This window comes from Acipenser ruthenus, chromosome 24 (genome assembly GCF_902713425.1).
Source record: "Acipenser ruthenus chromosome 24, fAciRut3.2 maternal haplotype, whole genome shotgun sequence".
Taxonomy (NCBI): Eukaryota; Metazoa; Chordata; class Actinopteri; order Acipenseriformes; family Acipenseridae; genus Acipenser; species Acipenser ruthenus.
The window spans coordinates 2151865-2172500 of NC_081212.1; the positions used below are offsets into that span (position 1 = coordinate 2151865).

The following is a 20636-nucleotide window of genomic DNA, read 5'->3' on the forward strand; positions in this document are numbered from 1 at the left end:
TCTGGGATGCATTTTTCTCGTTATAGTCAAACAGGAGTCAATTATAACTTTTGCGCCTCGTGCGATGACTCTATACAAGTTTCATTGCACAGCAGCGCTGCGTGCCACCTGACGTCCCTCTTTTAGAAACAGCAGCACGTGCACACCGTCTTTGATAAAGAAACACCTGCCAGTGAAGCGCTTAATGGACGTGCCGGAGCACAGCGAGGAGACGCAGTTTTTACAAAAATAAAAACACCTTGCAGTCAGCCGTGTGAGGGATAGAGCACTTGCACGCACGGATACACAGTGCATGCGCAGTGTAGGCGGTGGCAGTCACGTGAGAGCGGAGGAGCCCGGGAGGGGGGATCACGTGAGCACTCAGCTGCTGCAACATGGCTGGCACCACAGAGACGGGATGATAACCTCGGGTGATAGTTGTGCTGAAAACAAGCCCGCCTCCAACCCCAGCACGCTGCTGTTTCAAACTGGGCCTCTGAGAAAATAATCGCAAGGGTGTATCCAGGTTTGGGGTCGTCAACCGCTCCACAAACCACGGGGAAAGTGGAGAAGTAAATGAATTCAGACGACAACAAGCAGCAGACGAGCCTGCACTCTCAGTCACGATGAGCCGGGCAAAATAAGAAGTGTCTCGTTTCCCTGAAATCCTGCTTTCCTGTCTGATCGGGTGGGTGTGTTTGTTTAATCATGCAACTTGCTAAAAATGTATAATTTGCTCAAAAAAACACAACGAAACAACCGCCACTGCACTTCGAAAGTTCAGTGGGCAGATTTCATCATTGCAACTCTCAGACTGTCGGGAGCGTTGTTTTAAGATCCTCTTTTTTTTTTTTTTAAACCGTTTTTAATAATAATCACATGAGCCCATCATGACTCGAGCGACGCAGACACTGCAGTTACACTGGCCGCTACACAGCTGAGAGAGAATATGTGATACTTCAATAGCTTGACTCTCAATCTCACGAGCATATAAACGATAGCGGTAAGGGCATTTTAATTGTATTCTTTAATATACTCTACCGTTACATTTTATTAATAATAATAATAATAATAATAATAATACATATTGCAAATATACCTTTTTGTGTAGTCAAACCCATTATTTAAATGTTATTTATTTTCGGTTTCGTTTTGTCTGTTTGGTCTGCCGCTCGTCAAAGTGTAACGTTTTCTGAAGTCTTGGATTAGTTTATTTGTATTTTACAGTAATCGTGTTGAATAACTTTCACGGTTGATGGCCTGCGTGTGTTTACGGACACCGGTGATTCCAGTAACAACATTTTGTGCATTTGAAAAAAAAAACTTTGAAGCTCAATTCTGAGCCCGCAATGTTCCTTGCTGACAATACAACGTATCCCAGCAGACCGCGTTTTTAACCGCTGCAGCAGCCCCAGGTCCTTACAGTACAATATATATTTTTCTGTGCATGCAAAAAAAAGGAGGCTATTGATTGAAAAGGTACTTTCCAAGAACGTGCGGATGGATTGTTGCATGGGTGCAAGATTCTTTGCCATGTTACTCAAGTGTGAAGCATTCTTGCCCTGCCTTGTTTCCATTTCACAGATCACATGAGAGATTCACAGACCACAGGCCAGTCACAGAAATGATTGACTCAGAAGTGTTCATTAATTATCACATTTCTGTGGCATCAGCTGTCCTCGTGGAGCATTATGGTGTGGAGGTAGCAGTTGTGCAGGAGTCTTTGGTATAAGTTTAACCATGTGACGGCTACAGGGATTGAAAAAAGACTCCCATTGCATAGCAGTTTGATCCGTTCCTGCTTTTAAAGTTTAATCTGACGTAGTAAAACCTGGAATGGGTGAAGTGTGAATCTGCTGTGCAATGGGACCCTTACTTCCATCCCTGAGCCAAGTACATGTGTGTATATTGTGAGCTGCACATGATTCAGTTCCACGTGGTCCAGGTTAATCAGTGGACGCCACCGCTGTGCCCCTGCGTTAGGACCCAGGAGAGTTGAAGCTGCCTCTCTCACAAAGAGCCACATTCCAGAGGGCTATCAGAGCAGAACGCAGGGCAGTGTAACTGTAAACTCAGGATGAGCATTCCACACGTCCAGAATGGCCTGAAGCAGCGTCTCATTTTAGTTGGAAAATCAAAGTTTTCCAGGATTATTTTAACCACTGACCTTCAAATGACTGCACTTTGAGGTCTCTAGAACATTTCAGGTCCACTGCACCACATATGCTAATTTTAAACTCAAATACTCCGTTTTCACGCCTTGAACTCCAATATTCACACGCTTCATGTAAACATGCTTTTCATTTGTAGAAAGGATAAAGCAACTCATCTTTCTTTCTTTCTTTCAAGGATCCAAATCAAAACTCTCTCTCTTGCCACCCCAATGGAGGTTTAAGTGGACTGGGAGCGAGTGGGGCTCGTTGGCAGCGCAGGTGGGCATAGTCCAGCCAGCGAACGCCAGCATGGAGTGGCTGATCTGTGCCGTGGAGAGGGACCTGGGCATCGACCGACAGCAGCTGGCCCCGGGTTCAAGGCCGCGGGAGCTGGTGGCGTACGTGCCCGCGAGATGGGTGTCGGGGGTGAGGGAGGGCAGGGTCCCGCGGTGCCCACGCCCCGAGGGGGTGAGCGAGGTGGAGGTGCAGACTCTCCTGCAGCGCTCCCTGCACAAGCTGCCCCAGGGCTGGACCCGGGTCTGTGTTCAGGGGCTGAGGAAGAGCAGGCTGGGCTACCGTCTCACCTGGGAGCCGGGCTGCCAAGGAGTGGGCTCCTCGGAGGACTCCTTCCTGAGGCTCATGCAAGAGGTGGGAGAGCACAACTACAGGTAATCCTGCACAGGAATGCGGGGCTGCTCCCAGGAAAGCACTGCATTTTACAAGATTGAGTTTTAGAATATTTACAATCAATTGCCCTAGAAAACACACACACACAAAAAAGTGTTCTGTGTGTTAGTTTAACAGCTCCCGTAGAAATCGCTGTTGTTTGTTGCTTGTCCTGCATGTTTGTTTATTTTTCTTTGGGGGTTAATTATCCTGCTGGGCATAAGAGCATTTTGCAGTACCCCTAAAAATAATTGGCTGATGCAATCCTGGTACTCTATAATGCTCTAACAAAAACTAGCCGTGGCATTGTCCAAGACAATCTGATTACTAAAACAGTGTAGTACAACTGTCAACATTTTAGAACCCCTGTCTTTAGTAACGCTTCTTGTGTTCCCCCAGGAACCTGTGGAGGAGGGCTCACCGGACTTACGTGCGTCCGTATTCGGGCAGCGCTGAGCGGATCCAAGTACAGGCCCTGGATGCCGTGCGGCAGGCTCTGCAGAAGCTGTTCGGCTGCCCCTTTGTGTCGACCGAGCGCGGCTCCCCGTCCCTCTCTCCGGCCAGGGAAAGAGAAAAGGACGACCCCCTTCTATCCAGCGGCCCCTCCAAAACAGCACACCCCCTCTGCCCCAACGTGCTGCGCGCCGAATGCTTGCTGGAGTCCAGAGACGTGCTGTACGTGGTTCAGCCTTACACGCAGTATTCCCTGCGCGACGTCGTCACCTACAGCCCCGCCAAGCTGGCAAACAGCCACGGCAAAGTGCTGTTCATTCTCTACCAGGTCTTGCAGGCGATGAGGGCTTGCCAGAACGCAGGTCTGGCTTGCGGGGAGCTTTCGCTGGAGGACGTCGCTGTGGACGAACAGCTGTGCAGCCGGCTGAAAATCAGCCTTATGCACTACGAGCAGCTGGCTGCTGAGGAGGAGGAGGAGGAGGAAGAGAGGGGTGTTGGCAGCAGACATGCCAAGTCTAGCAGTAATAATGGTAAGAGAGAAGGAATGGAAAGAGAAGAGGCTCAGTGTCAGGACTGCCGTGCCAAGCTGCAGCACGTGGTTACGGATTGGATCCACGGGCGGGTCACTAACTTCCACTACCTGATGGAGCTGAACCGGCTAGCGGGGCGCAGGGAAGGGGACCCCAACTACCACCCGGTCCTGCCTTGGGTCGTTGACTTCACCGTCCCGTTTGGCAGGTTCCGGGACCTCCGGCGGTCCAAATTCCGCCTGAACAAAGGGGACAAGCAGCTGGACTTCACCTACGAGATGACCAAGCAAGCGCTGGCGGCGGCAGGGGGCGGAGCGGGGACGGGCGTCTTCCCTGGGGGGCTGGGCGGCGGCCCCAGCGGCTCAGGCCAGGTCGAGCAGCTGCACGTTCCCCACCACATCTCGGACGTGCTCTCCGACATCACCTACTACGTTTACAAAGCCCGCCGGACCCCCAAAGCCGTGCTGTGCAGCCACGTGCGCTCGCAGTGGGAACCCAACGAGTACCCGGCCAGCATGGAGCGCATGCAGAGCTGGACACCCGACGAGTGCATCCCCGAATTCTACACCGACCCCTCCATCTTCAAGTCCATCCACCTGGACATGCCCGACCTGGACGTCCCGCCCTGGTGCGGCTCTTACGAGGAGTTCATAGAGGCACACCGGAGGCTGCTGGAGAGCAGTGAGGTCTCCCAGCACTTGCACCACTGGATAGACCTCACCTTCGGCTACAAGCTGTCCGGGAAGGACGCGGTCAAGGCCAAGAACGTCTGCCTCCACCTGGTGGACAGCCACACCAACCTCACAAGCTATGGAGTGGTGCAGCTCTTCGACCAGCCCCACCCACAGAGGCTGGCTCCCTGCCTGTACCCCTCCCCGGAGCCTCCCCACCTAGGCTCCGCTGCCTTCCTGGCCCCGCTTCGTAAGCTTCCTGCCTGGGAGCCGACGATGTCGCCCCTGCTGCCGGAGAGCCTGGAGGGCCTGGTGGTGGAAGCCACGGGTTGCGAGGCTGGAGGCTGGACCGTGGTGGATAAAGACGAGGAGCTGGAGCAAGGGATGGAGGCTCTGGATTCCCTGGGGGCTAATCAGAGTTCTGCCTTGCCGTCCAGCAGGAAAGCTGGATCAGAACAGGTGCCTCCACCCTTGGCAGCTTCCCAAGCTTTAGTCTTCCCTGCTGAGGCAGCTGCCTCGCCTACAGGAGGAGGAGGAGTTCGAGGCCAGAGAGGAGCCAGCAGCGTCATTAGAAGGCAGCAGCTGCAAGGAGGCGAGTCGTCAGGAGGAGGGAGTGGGGGAAGGAACGGTGAGGATTACAAGATCTCCCTCCCGGAGGGTTTCAACCCCCTGCAGCCTCTGGAGGAGCTGGAGAAGCGGAGTCACTTCCTGGTGAAGGGGCTGCAGGCCGAGGCCCAGGTTGGGGGAGGCAGGGGCCGCAGCAGGGTGAAGAAGCCGGGGACAGAAGGAAGAGGACCTGAGGAGGAGGAGGAGGGTGACGTCTCTCTGGAAGAGTTCAGCCCGTCCCTTTCCGAACTGTTCCAGAGAGACATGCAAGCCCTGGGGGTCCTGATGGCAGAGATATTCTTCGCCCCTAAGCTGCGCTTCTTAAAGCCGGGTGCCCCTCTCTGGGATCGCTACGCGGCGGTGCGGAAACTCTGCTCCTCGAGCCTCCGTGACGTTCCCTCGCCCCTTCACCACGCCCTGGAGACCCTCTTGCAGCTCGGGACCGAGGCTCCCCGCAGCAGAGGAGGCGAGGGCGGGAGACGACGGCTCGGTCTCTTCGAGTACGAACCTGTTTACGAGGGTCTTCCCCCTCCCTGCCCCTGGCAGCTGCTCAGCCCTTCCTCCTCGCCGCTCCCCTTCCCGGCGTACTTCCCGGCACTGCACAGCTTCATCTTCTCGTACCACTCCCAGGTCGAAGCCGGGGTCGGGGAGAGCTGTTCCCAAGGCAGGGACGTCGTCTTCCACTTGTGGCGTCAGCTGGAAAGCCTCCTGCAGGGGCAGATCACGCCCGAGGGCTTGGAGATCCTTCTCCCCTTCGTGCTGGCTCTCATGTCCCACGAATCCACGGCTGTCTACGCGGCCTGGTACCTCTTCGAGCCCATTGCCAGGGTCCTGGGCCCCCGTAACGCAGCCAAGTACCTCCTGAAACCCCTGGTGGGGGTGTACGAGAGCCCCCGCTGCCTGCGCGGCCGCTTCTATCTCTACACAGACTGCTTTGTCATGCAGCTGATCGTCCGGCTCGGGCTGCAGCCCTTCCTGTCCAGCTTGCTGGCCCACGTGCTGCAGGTCATGACCGGGTCGGAGAGCTGCAGCGGTGGGGCCGGGACCACATCTGAGTGGGAGAGCCGGAAGGTCCGAACTGGGCCTGGGAATTTGGAAGGAGAGGAGGAGGACGACAGCGGGGAGGAAGGCTCCGTCTCTGGGGCTGCCGGTGGGAAATCGGGAGGAAGCGTCGGGGGTGCCGGGGGAGGAGTGGAGAGAGAGCTGCTGGACTATTCCTCCGGGATCAGTTTTCACGATCGGGTCTTCCTTTCAGAAGGAGAGGACTTCCAGAGCGGGCTTTACGTCAACGGCAAGCAGCAGGACCAAAACCCCGGCAGGGATGACCAGGAGTCCCTCAGCGTGGGGAAGATGAGCGACAAGAGCAGCGCCAGCGAGGCGTCCCTGGGGGACGGGGACTCCGTGAAGGATCGAGCCAGCTTGAAGTCCACAGACAGCAGCCAGGATCTGAAGCAGGCCAGCGAAGGGGAGGAGGATTTGAAGGAGGGTGGGGAGGTCGAGGAGAACGATGGAGACGGGTCCCCGACTCTCGGCTCGGAGCTCACTCTCTCCGCTCGCACTGAGGTTTCCGGGGCGACCACCGTGACTGTGCTGGAAGGAGAGGCTGGAGAAGAGGAGGAGGAGGAGGAGCAGGGGATGGAGGGAGAGGAGGAACTGGCGGAAGATTCAGAGGAAAAGGAGCAGAAAATATTACTCGGTGAGGTTGGTTGGGTTTTGAGTGGGGGAGTGTGGAGAGTGTGTATTCATCCCATCTGTAATCACGCTTATTCTATGATCTGCAGTGAGTTGTGTGGTTTGGACGATACGCTGCTTTGCCTTTCTTACTGATCCTTCACATGCAGTCATCAGTTAATTGTTGAGTCACAATCTAGAGTCAGACAGTGAAGACCTCTGAACCAATGAGAAATCTCTCTGATATTGCTTAGCCAATCAGTGATTGAAACAGGGAGGGCTTTTGCTAGAAAGAAAAGCAATCTTTTTTTTTTTGCCAGTGCATGTAGATGTTGAGAGGGTCTCTGTGCTGCTGGTGAATCCTCTCTAGCCGCTGTGTTTCTTGTCCCTGCAGACACCGTGTGTAAGACGGTGAGGTGGCTGTCGGCAAAGCTGGGGCCCACCGTGACGGCGCGCTACGTGGCCAGGAACCTGCTACGACTCCTCACCACGTGTTACCTGGGTAAGAGTCCCTTCGCGGGCACACCTCTCTGTCCCGTTGAAAATTTCACCGAACCCCTTGATTAGCTTCAGCACCCTCTTCCCCAGGGTCTGCTGTTGCTACCTGCCAAGTTTAATTGCATGCTGGCACATCCCCAGGCATATCTGTAAACTTCAAAAGTCAAATCACTTTTAAGCCACAGCTTTAAACACGGTAGGCCCTGTTGTGAAGCAAGTGCTTTAGAGGAGAGTAGCGAAACAATCTGGGGGGGGGTGACTTCCAGAAAGGAGCAGCTACTTTTCAAACTAGCAGTTCCTTGCTAGTTTGAAAAGTAGGGCTGTATGACTGAACCGAAATGTCACCTGCTCTGAAAGAACTAGCCTTACTGTTGCTGCGCCCACGTGTTTGTGTCCCTCAGGCCCGGACAGGCACCAGTTTGTGTCCTTGCCGGTGGAGGAGAGCGGTCTGGGGAACGTGGGGAGCGTGTATGAGAAGCGGCCCGTGGTGGGGGACCAGACTGCCAGACCGGTGCTGGACTGCCTCATGTACATCGCACACCTGTACGGGGAGCCTGTCCTCACTTACCAATACCTGCCTTACATCAGCTACCTGGTACGTAGCAGTGTTTACTGCAGCCTAATCTAACACAAACATGAAATCTAGATTATGTTTTCTTTATGGTGCAAGACCATTTTACTAATATAGTTTTACAGGGATGGAAATAAGACTCCTATTGCATAGCGGTGTCACCCATTCCAGTTTGATTAGCCCTGGTGTAGAGGTAACAAGCTCAGGTGTGTCTTGTTAAACTCACAGTAAAACCAGGAATGGATCAGACTGCTTTGCAATGGGAGTCTTATTTCCATCCTTGTTTTATCTAAGCTCCAGACAGCTTAGGAGTTTTGTGATCAGTTTTCTGTCACGTGGAAGGCAGGGCAGCGGTGTTTTTCCGCGTGATGAGTATCTCAGCGGGCTGGCCGAGTCTCCTGTGAGAGTCGAGCAGGTATTTTTATTTAACCGTTTCACGTTACGGATCAGGGCCGGAATCGCGGAGATCGTTTTAGTTGACGTGTGTGTTTTGGACTCCGAAGGTTCTGGAATCTGTATTGAGGGACCCGTGTGCGCGTTTCCCTGCAGGTGTCTCCGCCCTCGTCCTGCCGTCTGAACACGCGCAAGGAGGCGGGCCTGCTGGGGGCGGTGGTTCTGACCCAGAAGATCATCGTGTACCTGTCCGACACCACCCTCATGGACATGCTGCCGAAGATCAACCAGGAAGTGCTGCTCCCCCTGCTCGACCTTCTCACCTCTCCCAGGATGGGGTACAGTACCAGCACCGTGCCGTTATATACCACCTCCGTTATTATGTACCACCTGTATTATAATTCACTTATAACACCACGAGCAGGGTCCGAACAACCAGAAACAGATCAGTCCAGCAGGAATCCTGAGATCTGAATCCAGAATCTCATTATTAATAATAATAATAATAATAATAATAATAATAATAATAATAATAATAATAATATTGCTTTAATTGTTGCTTTAATCATTTTAAGTAAACCTCCAGACTCCCAGGTGAGACTTGAGGTCAGCCAGGAGCCTGATTGTTGCTCCCTGGTCATTTTAATGTAGTCCTGCAGTCTCACTGATCTGGTGCTTTTCTGCAGGTTCCCCAGCGGGGGGCGCACTCGCTCCGCTCTGTGCTTGAAGACAATCAGCTTGCTGGCTCTGATCTGCCTGCGGATCGGGAGGGAGATGGTGCAGCAGCACATGGCTGCCACTCTGACCAGGTTCTTCCAGGTGTTCTCTCTGCTGCACGCCCTGCAGGATCAGGTACAGCAGACTCCCTTGCATGCTCTGTGCAGTCCGTTTTACTATCCAGCAGAGAGCCCTTCACATGTACAGCAGTTTGCATCCCCTAGAATTGTAAGATTGAGACTTCTTCATTTAAAAAATATATGAACATGATTTAGATCTTGTGTTTAACATCATGTCATCAAATAGACTACAAAATGATCTTGCAAAATTCTCCCGGAAGCAGTACAGTGTTTCATGTTCGATTTCAAACTGTGACATTTTTCCGTTTTTTTTGGTTAAGTAGATGGAAAACTACAAAGCAGTGTGCAATTCAATATGTTCACGTCACATTATTCAGCAGGTTTCATTCGACTTTATTGAAACAGGTTCGATCTGGGGAAGACTCAAACACAAAAACAACAAGTTAACGACTCAGTTGTTTTATTCGTTTTTGTAATTGTAAACATAAAAAGTCAAGACCTTGATATCTGCGGCCCGTTGCTTAAGATGTTTGACACTTACTGAATTTGCCCTAATAGAGCCCAGAATGTATTTTTTGAATCTGGTTTTGCAGGATGCGCGTTTAATGTTGTATTCAATGCGACTCGTACCCTCCCCTCCCCAGTTGGCTCAGGCTTCACGGAGGGAGCTCGGCGACTCCGTCCTGCTTGACCTTCGCTCCCCGGACGGGTCAGAGGTCACGTGTGAGCTGTCAGCGCTGGAGGAGCTGCAGGCCGTGTTTAACCCCGAAATGGCCTACGCATCGTACATCCCATTCTACTGCCTGATAGGTGAGAAAGAGCCCAGCCTCCCTCCCTCCCTCCCTCCCTACCTGCCTGCCTGCCTCCGTCCCTCCCTCCCTGCCTGCCTCCGTCCCTGCCTCCCTCCCTGCCTGCCTCCCTGCCTGCCTCCCTCCCTCCCTGACTGCCTCCCTCCCTGCCTACCTGCCTGCCTCCCTCCCTGCCTGTTTTTATACAGACCCCTGTAATGTTGTTTGTTTCTGTGTTTAATGTAACTGTTTTTTTCACCCCCCCTGCAGGTGACTCAGTGATCCGCAGGGTGGTCCCAAACCACGAGCTGGTATGGCGAGTGACCCGGTCCTACACGGAGCAAGTGAGCCCGGAGAACCCAGCCCCCCCTCCCGGGCGCAGGGGAGAGCTGCTCACCCCCTCCTCGGGGCTCCCCCAGGACAACGACCCCTTCCCCCCTCCCTCCTCCCTGCACCAGCTCCCCGAATCGGGAACCTTCGGCAGCATGTTGGTGGGGAACCGAATCCAGGTTGCGCTGGACTTGGAAACCAGCCCCAGCTGCATTGGCAGTGCGGGCGGCGCCGAGGGCTGGTCCCGCCCCGGCTCCTCCCATTTCTCCTCCCCTCCTGGTTCTAGCTCCGCCTCTCCCTGGCTAGGGAGCCACGCCCCCGAGGACAGCGCTCTGAAGCAGGAGCTGCCTCGCAGCGGGAGGGCTCTCTCGGGGAACTGGCTGGCTTACTGGCAGTACGAGATCGGGCTGAACCAGCAGGACCCGCACTTCTACTTCCATCAGATCAGGCTGCAGAGCTTCCTGGGGCACAGCGGCCCTGCCAAGTGCCTGGCCCCGCTCACCGGAGAGGACTTCTTCCTGAGCGGCGGCAAGGACAAGACCGTGCGGCTCTGGCCGCTGTACAACCAGGGCGACGGCACGCGGGACGTGGAGGCGCGGCTCACCTACGCAGAGCACAGGAAGTCTGTCTTCTACGTGGGGCAGCTGGGGGCGCAGCAGGAGGTGGTGAGCTGTGACGGCACTGTGCACCTCTGGGACCAGAACACCGGTACTGTGGAGCCGCCGTTTCAATGTTACTGATGCGCAGGCGCAGTAGTTCCGTCTTGGAAGCCTCTTGTTTCGTTTTAGTAGATCTTGGCGTCTGCTTGAAATGTATTTTTAAAATGATGGTTTTCTTTAAGCCCTTGGGATCTGATGGGCATTGAAGACCCGTTGATTTATAAACAACAGGTTTAGCCAGATCATACTATTTTTAAATCTAATATGTCAATGTAATGGTTTCCACAGTAAACCATATGAAAAGCTACAATAGGGGAGTGTGCTCGTACTACAAGTGGTGAAACAGCAAGGAGAGAGTTAAGGGTCAAGTAGGGTCTTTCAGGTTAATGGGGTGATATTTAGTTCTTTCTGAAATCTGATTGTTGTCTTGTTGCCCAGGTAAACAGATTCGCACGTACGAACCGTTCGACAGCAAGAACCCCATCACCGCCCTCTCCACCATGCCAGCGCCGCACTGCAGCATTGTGTTCGGCTGCGCTGATTCCGTGCTCCGATTCATCGACCCCAGGAAGCCCGGGCTGCAGGTACCAGACCCGCAAATCAAGCTGCCTCTCACCTTTCATGAGATCTTCTTGTTTCTGTCTTTTGAATGCTGCTCCAAACCTAGAGAGCAGAAGCCATACATCTTGTATTCAGGCTAGGGGGTGCAGAAAGCCGTACTCGGAATTGCCTTTAAGAAGTATCTGCCCGTTCGTTAACGAGTTGATTTCAAAACAAGAAAAGCTGTCCTTCCCTCGCCTTTACAATCAAGTACCAATCAATGGCAATTAACTTCCGCATGTGTGTTTTAAATGCTGATTGGAAGATAATTGTTATAAACAAACAATTTGAAAAGCTACAGGAAATAAGGAATAAAGATGTATTTTATTTGAAAGGATGTAGTAAGAAGGTTCTCTCTCTCTCTCTCTCTCTCTCGCTTTCACTCTGTGTGTGTGTGTCTCTCTCTCTCTCTCTCTCTCTCTCTCTCCCTCTCTGTGTGTGTGTGTCTCTCTCTCTCTCTCTCTCTCTCAGCACGAGTTCCGGCTGGCCTATAACAACATCAGCGCCGGGCTGATCCGCTACCTGACGGTCAGTCCCGGCGGCCGGACCATCGCGGCTGGCTTCTCCTCCGGGTTCATCGTGCTGCTGGACGCCCGGACCGGCTTGATCCTGCGGGGCTGGCCGGCCCACGAGGGAGACATCCTGCAGATGAAGGTGAGGGTCACACGAAGGCGCCCCAAAGCATGGGGGGGGGGGCTGCAAAATTACTGTGCAAGTTTTATTACTGTCCACCAAATCTAAAAATAAGTTTTACAGTGGCTACAAAATGAAAGCCTGTTTAAAGACACTGTTACACACAGAATTCATTCATTAAGTGCCGGGTGTATCTGTAGATTTCATCATGAAGGTGAATACTTTGTAAATGCTTTGGAGAGAAGTCCTCCATGAAGTGGCATTTACATGTACAAATGCTACCAGAGGAAGGCAGCTCCAGTTGAGGGATGTTATCAAAGAAAGCCCTGGAGAGGAAGCTGGCGATTGCTTTCCCTGCTTCTAAGGATTTTCTGCTAAAATACAGAAAGGAACTGCTTCTAACAACCATGCGTCAAACCTGCGCTACTAATCCATTCTAACCAATAGCATTCCATCCTATGACCTGCGCATGCTTCTGGAGCGATAGGTCACACTTCTTACATTAGAAAATAGGACTTTGATCATTTCTGTTGATGTCGTTTTTGAAAGAAAAAAAGTGTCAATGTAGTTAACGGGCTTGGGAATGGCAGATGTGAAAATGTTGCGTTCTTGTAATCCGTACCTGGTGAAATAATGAAACGATAAACACACGAATAAATAAAGCATGAATAAATAGGAGCTGCCTTCCTGAAAGCGCTTGGCTGCGTGCGAGAGCAGTTTCATTGTAAAGTCTGCAGTGCGATGGATTGCGTGACACTGAGACCCTGCGAGGAGGAACAGGGCTGTCCGTTTCTGTGAAAGCTGAACCCTGGCGGTGTGTTCAGAGCCAGCAAACAAGCGCCAGAGGTGAGCAAACTTTACTTAACCCAGCCAGGAATCAAGGCTGCTGCTGCTGGTATAACACTGAGCCCGCAGGGTCAGGTAAATATGCACAAGAGTTACTCATTAGAAACCTCCAGCGCCCGCCTCTGCTGAGCCCGCAGCCTCCCTCCCTCCCTCCCTCCCACGCACACACACACACTACTGTGCCTCAATCTTTAATTTCACTTTGTTTTTTTAATTTGGCTCAAGGAGAACCTGGATTTTCCTACACCACCTGCCTTGCTGCATCTCAAGGCCTCGAGGCAGTCTTGTGTACAAAATAAATATTTAATATGATCTAGGTATCCCCCTATATTTCATTCCTTGCCTGTTTTACTATTATTATTATTATTATTATTATTATTATTATTATTATTATTATTATTATTATTATTTATTTCTTAGCAGACGCCCTTATCCAGGGCGACTTACAATCGTAAGCAAATACATTTCAAGACATTACTATCTTATCACAGGGATGGAAATAAGACTCCTATTGCACAGCAGTTTCACCCGTTCCAGGTTTTAATCCAAGCTTGATTAGCCGCAGTGTACAGGTAGCAAGCTCTGGTGTGTCTTATTATTAAACTCATAGTAAAACCAGAAATGGATTAAGATGCTATGCAATGGGTGTCTTATTTCCATCCCTGTATCATAAGTGTTCTGATTTGATCTATTGTCGTTTTTGCTTTGCTGGCTATCTGGCTTACTAACTCTCCCGTCCCTCTGTCCCTCTGTCCCTCTGTCCAGGCTGCAGACAGTAACCTGGTGATCAGCTCCTCCTCTGATCACTCCCTGACGGTGTGGAAGGAGCTGGAGCAGAAGCCTCTTCACCAGTACAAGTCCACCTCTGACCCCATCCATGCCTTCGACCTGTATGGCACGGAGATCGTCTCTGGAACCGTGGCCAACAAGATCGGGATTTACTCCATGCTGGACGTGTCGGCCAGCCCCGCCAGCACCACCAAGCTGAGCTCCGAAAACTTCCGTGGGACCCTCACCAGCCTGGCCGTGCTGCCCACCAAGAGGCTCCTCCTGCTGGGCTCTGATAACGGAGCCATCAGGCTCCTGGCTTGAGCGGTGGGCCTGGGGACACGGTTCCTGCGCAGAGAGCAGCTTGGCCGTTCTTTAAAGCCACCAGGGCAGCTAATCCAGACGCCCCCCCCCCTCCTTCATGGCGTTTAGACCTGGATGGGGGAGACACAGTAGGTCGCAGGATTATACGGTCACTTTTTTTTTTTTTTTTTTTTTAAACCGAGCAATGATTCTCAAAGTATTGAAATGTTTCAGTGTTGTGGGATTGGCCACGTCTGGAAAGGAGGATTGCATGCCGTGTGTGCACGGGGTCTTTCATAAATCCGGGACAAACCGGGTCCAGCTGCATGGCCCTGGTGATCCGGCAGCGCCGCAGTGCATTGTGACAGAGCGCTTCCCTGACAGAGCATTTCTCTAATGAACCCCAGAGACTGCTGTGCCTGACATTAAACAATGAAACCTGCCAGGTAGAGATACCAGATCATGAGAAACAAGATGCTAGGACTTCCACTGCCACAGTGCTGCTGAATAACTCCTGTGTGCCCCACGGTGTGCTTGACTCTCTGGAGAGAGGAGCGAGCGTGCTTGACTCTCTCTGGAGAGAGGAGCGAGCGTGCTTGACTCTCTCTGGAGAGAGGAGCGAGCGTGCTTGACTCTCTCTGGAGAGAGGAGCGAGCGTGCTTGACTCTCTCTGGAGAGAGGAGCGAGCGTGCTTGACTCTCTCTGGAGAGAGGAGCGAGCGTGCTTGACTCTCTCTGGAGAGAGGAGCGAGCGTGCTTGACTCTCTCTGGAGAGAGGAGCGAGCGTGCTTGACTCTCTCTGGAGAGAGGAGCGAGCGTGCTTGACTCTCTCTGGAGAGAGGAGCGAGCGTGCTTGACTCTGGAGAGAGGAGCCAGCGTGCTTGACTCTCTCTGGAGAGAGGAGCGAGGGTGCTTGACTCTCTGGAGAGTTGAGCCAGCGTGCTTGACTCTCTGGAGAGAGGAGCCAGCGTGCTTGACTCTCTGGAGAGAGGAGCGAGCGTGCTTGACTCTGGAGAGAGGAGCGAGCGTGCTTGACTCTCTCTGGAGAGAGGAGCGAGGGTGCTTGACTCTCTGGAGAGAGGAGCGAGCGTGCTTGACTCTCTCTGGAGAGAGGAGCGAGGGTGCTTGACTCTGGAGAGAGGAGCGAGCGTGCTTGATTCGCACCTATTTGCTTTCCCACCTGCATGGGAAGAGTCTGCTGAAGTGTTCTCGTCCGGGTCACTTGAGACAATTGTAAGCCAAAGGTGGAAGTAATGAGATGAAATGAAATTTTGAATTATGAATTTAGATGAACCTTTCAATTTTGTATTTCCTATTTACAGCTTATTAAAAACAATCAGACTCTCGTGTGTCTCTCTGTCTATGTCTGTGTTTATAGATTTATCTCGCTAGTTCCTGAATGATGACTGGGTTTTACATAATGTATTGAAGTTGCTGTTGCTGATCTCTATACTGAAGCTGCGTGTATTTCTGGTGCACCCTAAAACGCTAAGAAATCGTCAGAAGCTGAGATTTATGGCTGCAGGCCATGGTGTGTGCATGCACAAAGTACAAACACACTGCTAGGAAGAAAATATTTCACCTTTCCCACCCTGAGACACAGAAAGAAGCTGCCAGCGCTTACTGCTACACTTTGAGTTCCTGGGTCACCAGGACACTGTCACTTCACAATGCACCATCCAGCTGCCTTTTAATCTGCCCTGTGTTCTCTGGGAGATTCAGGACTACACCTACCACAATGCATTCTGCTCATTACTGAATGGCATGCTGAGCCCCTGATTGTGTAGTTTATATTTTGTAATCCACATTTCTCTTTGGTGTGATTGGAGGTTGTGCTGTGTGTGCAGTCATCAATGAAAGTGTTTCTTGTATTCAGACAAATGAAGATGCCAGTAATCCCTCTAGCACTGACACCATTCACACTGCACAGCCCAAAAGATGAAGATAACTGGCATGACGTTTCCTGCAGTAAAAGTGTTTCTGAAAATGATTTCGATTGGCTGCTTTAAACGGGTGGGAGGCATCATTTCAGAAAGTCTCAAAAGTTATCCATGGTGGTGTAACATCATGATAAGCAAAGCAACTCAGGGAGCTGAAGAGGACTCCCATTATAGGATTTCGTTTGACATGAATTGTGGAAAATCACCAGCTGATCTTCAATAAAACAAAAACCCATAGACTAATTCAAGACTGGAGTAAACAAATTGAAAATCTGGCTGTAATACAAGTCGGAGAGACTTTAATAACAGTAAGAGAATGAACTTGTTGTGTGTTTGTGTACACCCGAGCACTACTGTACCCGTACTGTACCTTGAACAACTGCGCTCCGAATCCTCCAACGTCTCTCAGGGTTAGGCTAATGTGTAACCAGATGCTCTATCTCAATATTTACTAAAAAAATAACTTAAGCAAACAGCGATCAATGGAAGTTGTATATTAACAGTGACAGCGGCCGTCCCAATCAACACTGAAGACAGGAAGTCCAAACTGCTGCACAGCAGCAAGCTCGCTCCCCTCTTTGTAAACCTCAGCTAGGATTAGCAGGACCTCCAAGCGCAGTGAGAAGGTACGTGCCTCTTCTTTTAAAACATTGAAATGCCCGCCGTTAGGGCTTGGGGTTTGTGTTCGATCTCAGTGTGTGTGTGTGATCTGTGCATTGCTCCTTTGCTAAGCTTGGATCATTGCCAGGCGCTTGAAGACTTATTTCATGGTGATTCTAGTCTTTGGCAGGAGTGTAAGAGAGTGGATTGCATCATTAACAACAAGTGGGATGTTTCCCATTACTTCTAATCGATCCACGTTTAAACCAGATTAGCCAGGCGTGTGTAACACGGGGAGCGTGAATTACATGATCATTCAGAAAGGAAGAAACGTCCACTAAGCTGCCTCTCCTAAACCACTTGGTCAGACATCCTAAAACTAGGAGCAATTCATTACCTCCCCTCCTGTACGCACATGTATGAGATGGAAGTGGATGCAGATTTTTAGATGTACGTAATTAGCCACACGCACAGGGTATTTACTAGGAAGTGCAGTTTTGTTTAGTGCCTTGCCGGTACATATGGTTTGAAGTTAATTTTTTTCTGTGATTCAGTGCTGCTGTTTTATTGTGAATTTCTCCCCCCTATTTCCTGAGAGGAGTTATTTGATAAAACTACCTGGAAACAGCTTTGAAAAGTCTTAACCCTGGGATTAAATATTCCTTATGGCAGCGCTGTCCCGTGACACATTTAAGTAGTACCAAAGTGATGCTTATGCATTTCATATCATAACCCTCCTAACTCATAATAAAACTCATTTCGTGGTAGATTTCACATGTACAGTATTTCCTGGCTCCCTGTTTCCTGGAAGTAATAAGGTACCAGGAAGAAGCAGCTGTTTTAAAGCCTGTTACAGCTGGAAGGAACTGAACGTTTTCAAGCTGTGCAAGTCCTGGTTTGAATGCAGTCAGAGCTGCTAGTTTGGCGTTGCCACGTGTGGGTCATGCTAGATTAGCAGGGATCTCAGAAAGCTTAGGTGCATGGCTAGGCCTGGCTAATGCTAGGATTGTGTTCAGCTCAGAAAAATGCACGAAACAGCAGCAGCCTCAGAAGTCCAAGTCTATATGGGATCTCGGCCATCCACTCGCGTTTCAATAAGATGTTGCATGCAGAACGCATGACGCAGCAAGTGCTCTATTGCGTTCCATCCCTATTTGTATATACTGAAGCAATCCACGAAGCAGCCACTCACAGCAGGATATTAGTCATGTCTAACCTTCGGAGTCTGGTGCTTGTTGATGCAGTGGTTTACCGACTGTGAGGACAGTTCGAGGGGCAGGGAGGGGGTATCGGAAGGGTAAATACTGGTGTGTGTACTGGTATGCAAACACGATCTCTGACACAGGTTTTGAAATTACCAGGGACAGCAGACCAACAGCGGAACAGAAAAGACAGGGAAAGTGACCACGCGGACTGACCCAGAGAAAGAGAAAGAGAGGGACTGGGAAAGAAACAAGAGAATAGGCAGGTAAGCAAAGAGCCTGATCTGTCTGTCTGTGTCTCTCCCAGTCCAGGATCTTCACTGTTTCATCGAACCAAGCTTCACAGCTGTCCAATTTAATAGGTGCCAAGGCGATTCTTCACTTGTTGCTAACATACTTGTGGACATCCCTCTAAATGCTTTCCGGTTTTCAATAATGTTGTTATTGTAATGTGGTGGTTGTATCTGTCACTATGTTTAAATCAGTCATGACACAGTTATTTATGCCAGTTCCTGACCCCATTAGATTATTGTGTCTGCCTCTGGTAACAGTTCCTCTATCGAGAGTGTGTGTGTGTGTGTGTCTGCCCCGCAGGTGAAGAGTGATGGACTCTCCCCTCCTCGTTGTGCTCCTGCTCTGCCTCGCCAGCCCAGGACGAACAGTAAGCATCTCTTTCTTATTCCTCATCGCGCGTCGCTGCTGCTGTTTTCATCTCCACAGACTCTTCAGCGTCTTCACTCTCCTTCTTCACTCTTCCAGGAAGATGCATCCCTGCACCCCGAGACCACCGGGGAGCACCCCGAACACACCCCCATGATCCCCCTGCAACCGAGCACCAGCATAGAGGTGAGGGACACTATCATAGACACACCATTAGAACCTGCAAACTATGGTAATAAGAGAAGGAGAAATAGCAGTGATTTATATTTCTAACTTTTTCTCTCTGTCCCTCAACCTTTTCCTCCCTCTCCACCCCTCTCTCCTCTCCCCTCTTACCCTCTAGCTGCACAGTACATCAGAGGCTCCTAGTACCAACCCCAGTCCCACAGACCCCGCTGCCCCCCCGGGTATTGGCCCCACAGCGGACCTGCCGGAGGATCTGTACCCTCAGACGACCCCCACGACTCCCCCCCTCACCTCCACCACCACGACCATTGAAACCAGCGTCCCCTCCCACACACCCGCCCCGTCCAGGGAGCCCCACTCTGAGGAGGCTCAGGGAGGGGGGTCTTCGGAGGAGGAGGAGGTGGGAGGGGAGTGCAGTGGGGCCGCGCTCAGCCCTGACACCACGCGGGCGCTAGGGAGCGCCATGATGAAGTTCGGCATGGAGGTGCTGGAGACCCTAGAGAGCAAATCGAAGAAGCCCAACATCCTCCTGTCACCCCTCAGTGTGGTGCTGGGGCTGTCTCAGCTCTCCCTGGGTAAGGGACAACGATTGGAGGAATGCAAAACCTGCAGGGTTAATGAAGCAAGCTTTAATCAGACATGTCATTGATATAATAGCCCCTCCATCAGAGACTGCCTGGATGTAGGTCCGTGCTTTGCCTCAGTTTTGCTGTGCTGTTCCACTCTTTGCTATGCAGTGTGCTGGTATCAGGGTGCCCCCTCTCCAGGCTCTCCAGGGCTGAGTGCCGTTGTGTTTTCCAGGGGCTGTGAACGAGACGGAGGCCATGCTGAGGAGCCGGCTGCACGTGTCCGAGCTGCCCTGCCACCATCACCTCTTCAAGCAGCTTCGTCAGCACCTGAGCCAGAGCGCCCTGCAAGTGGCAACACGGGTTTACCTGAAGAAAGGTGAGTCCGGAGCCTCTGAGCAATCACCTGACCAGGGCATGTCCCACAGGGTGAGGTTTGTAGCTCTGTGTATTCAAGGCACTCTCAGTTTGAGTAATCCCAGTCGCTGTCGTTGTGTACAGGGTTCAAGGTGAAGGAGGGCTTCATGAAAGACTCTCTCCAGTTCTACGGCTCGAAGCCGGCACTGCTGGAGGGAGTAGATGAGGTGAACCACTGGGTGGAGGAGGCCACGAACGGGAGGATCAAGGACTTCCTGTCCTCCCTGTCAGAAGACGTGGTTCTGTTGCTGCTCAACGCTGTGCACTTCAAGGGTGAGCTCCGATTATACACACAGACACACTGACACAGACACTCACACACACAGACACTGACACACACACTGACACACACACAGACACACAGACACTCACACACACAGACACTGACACACACACTGACACACACACACACACAGACACTGACACACACACTGATGCACATGCACACACACACTGACGCACACACACACTGACACACTCACACACACAGACACAGACACACAGACACACTGACACAGACACACACTGACGCACACAGACACTCGCACACACTGACGCACACAGACAGACAGCTACACACACAGAGACACACACACACTGTTGATGGGTCTGTTGATTCATTTCCGAGTTGGATTTGATTGCTCAGTGAGTTTGCCCATGGCGCTCGTGCACCGTGTCAGACGGCATTATGAATGGCTGGTCCTTTCCTTTCCCCGCCCCGCGGTACGCAGGCCTGTGGCAGACCCGCTTCGACCCTCGCTTCACCTCCTCCGATGTGTTTTACCTGGACCAGCAGAGCAGCATCTCTGTGGACATGATGCAGGAGCCCAAGTATCCGCTCAGCCTCTTCATGGATGATAAACTGGAGGTGCAGGTAGGGGGCGCTCTCTCTCTCTCTCTCATTTCAAACACTGGAGACCTGGGGTCATTTACAATTACAGCAGCATGGTTTGCTGAAATTACAATTACGCAGGAGCGCCAAGGTTCTACGACAATTACATTGTAATTCCAGTGGACCCTCCAGAACCACAGGTTTCCAGAACCTTTTGTTACACCGTCCTGTGCAAACAGGCTGCCTTTCTCTCACCCGCCTGCAGGTGGCACGCTTCCCGTTCAAGGGGAACATGAGTCTGGTGGTGGTGCTGCCGTTT

The 20636-nt window shown here is 51.7% G+C and overlaps 2 protein-coding genes across 4 annotated transcripts in view; both read left to right on the plus strand.

Annotated features, from left to right (window-relative positions):
* Positions 1-209: 209 nt before the first annotated feature.
* On the plus strand, positions 210-15260 carry LOC117429509 (WD repeat-containing protein 81-like). Its single transcript, XM_058997930.1, has 12 exons — positions 210-667; positions 2329-2800; positions 3198-6754; positions 7124-7231; positions 7629-7822; positions 8348-8529; positions 8878-9043; positions 9633-9798; positions 10047-10814; positions 11204-11349; positions 11837-12019; positions 13610-15260. Exons 2-12 carry the CDS (start codon positions 2442-2444, stop codon positions 13934-13936), a joined length of 6156 nt encoding a protein of 2051 aa, XP_058853913.1. The 5' UTR covers positions 210-667; positions 2329-2441; the 3' UTR covers positions 13937-15260.
* A 1067-nt stretch (positions 15261-16327) lies between these two features.
* LOC117430454 (alpha-2-antiplasmin-like) overlaps positions 16328-20636 on the plus strand; it is a 5486-nt gene continuing 1177 nt past the window's right edge. Inside the window, exons 1-9 of one of the 3 annotated variants that reach the window (XM_058998429.1) lie at positions 16328-16480; positions 17816-17922; positions 18251-18317; positions 18416-18502; positions 18660-19077; positions 19304-19447; positions 19570-19758; positions 20217-20359; positions 20583-20636. The exon at positions 20583-20636 is cut by the window's right edge and continues 151 nt beyond it. In XM_058998429.1, the coding sequence (XP_058854412.1) occupies positions 18261-18317; positions 18416-18502; positions 18660-19077; positions 19304-19447; positions 19570-19758; positions 20217-20359; positions 20583-20636 (1092 nt within the window). In that variant the 5' untranslated portion in view covers positions 16328-16480; positions 17816-17922; positions 18251-18260. The remainder of the gene's footprint in view (positions 16481-17815; positions 17923-18250; positions 18318-18415; positions 18503-18659; positions 19078-19303; positions 19448-19569; positions 19759-20216; positions 20360-20582) is intronic. The other 2 variants (XM_058998431.1, XM_058998430.1) reach the window with 2 other exon arrangements.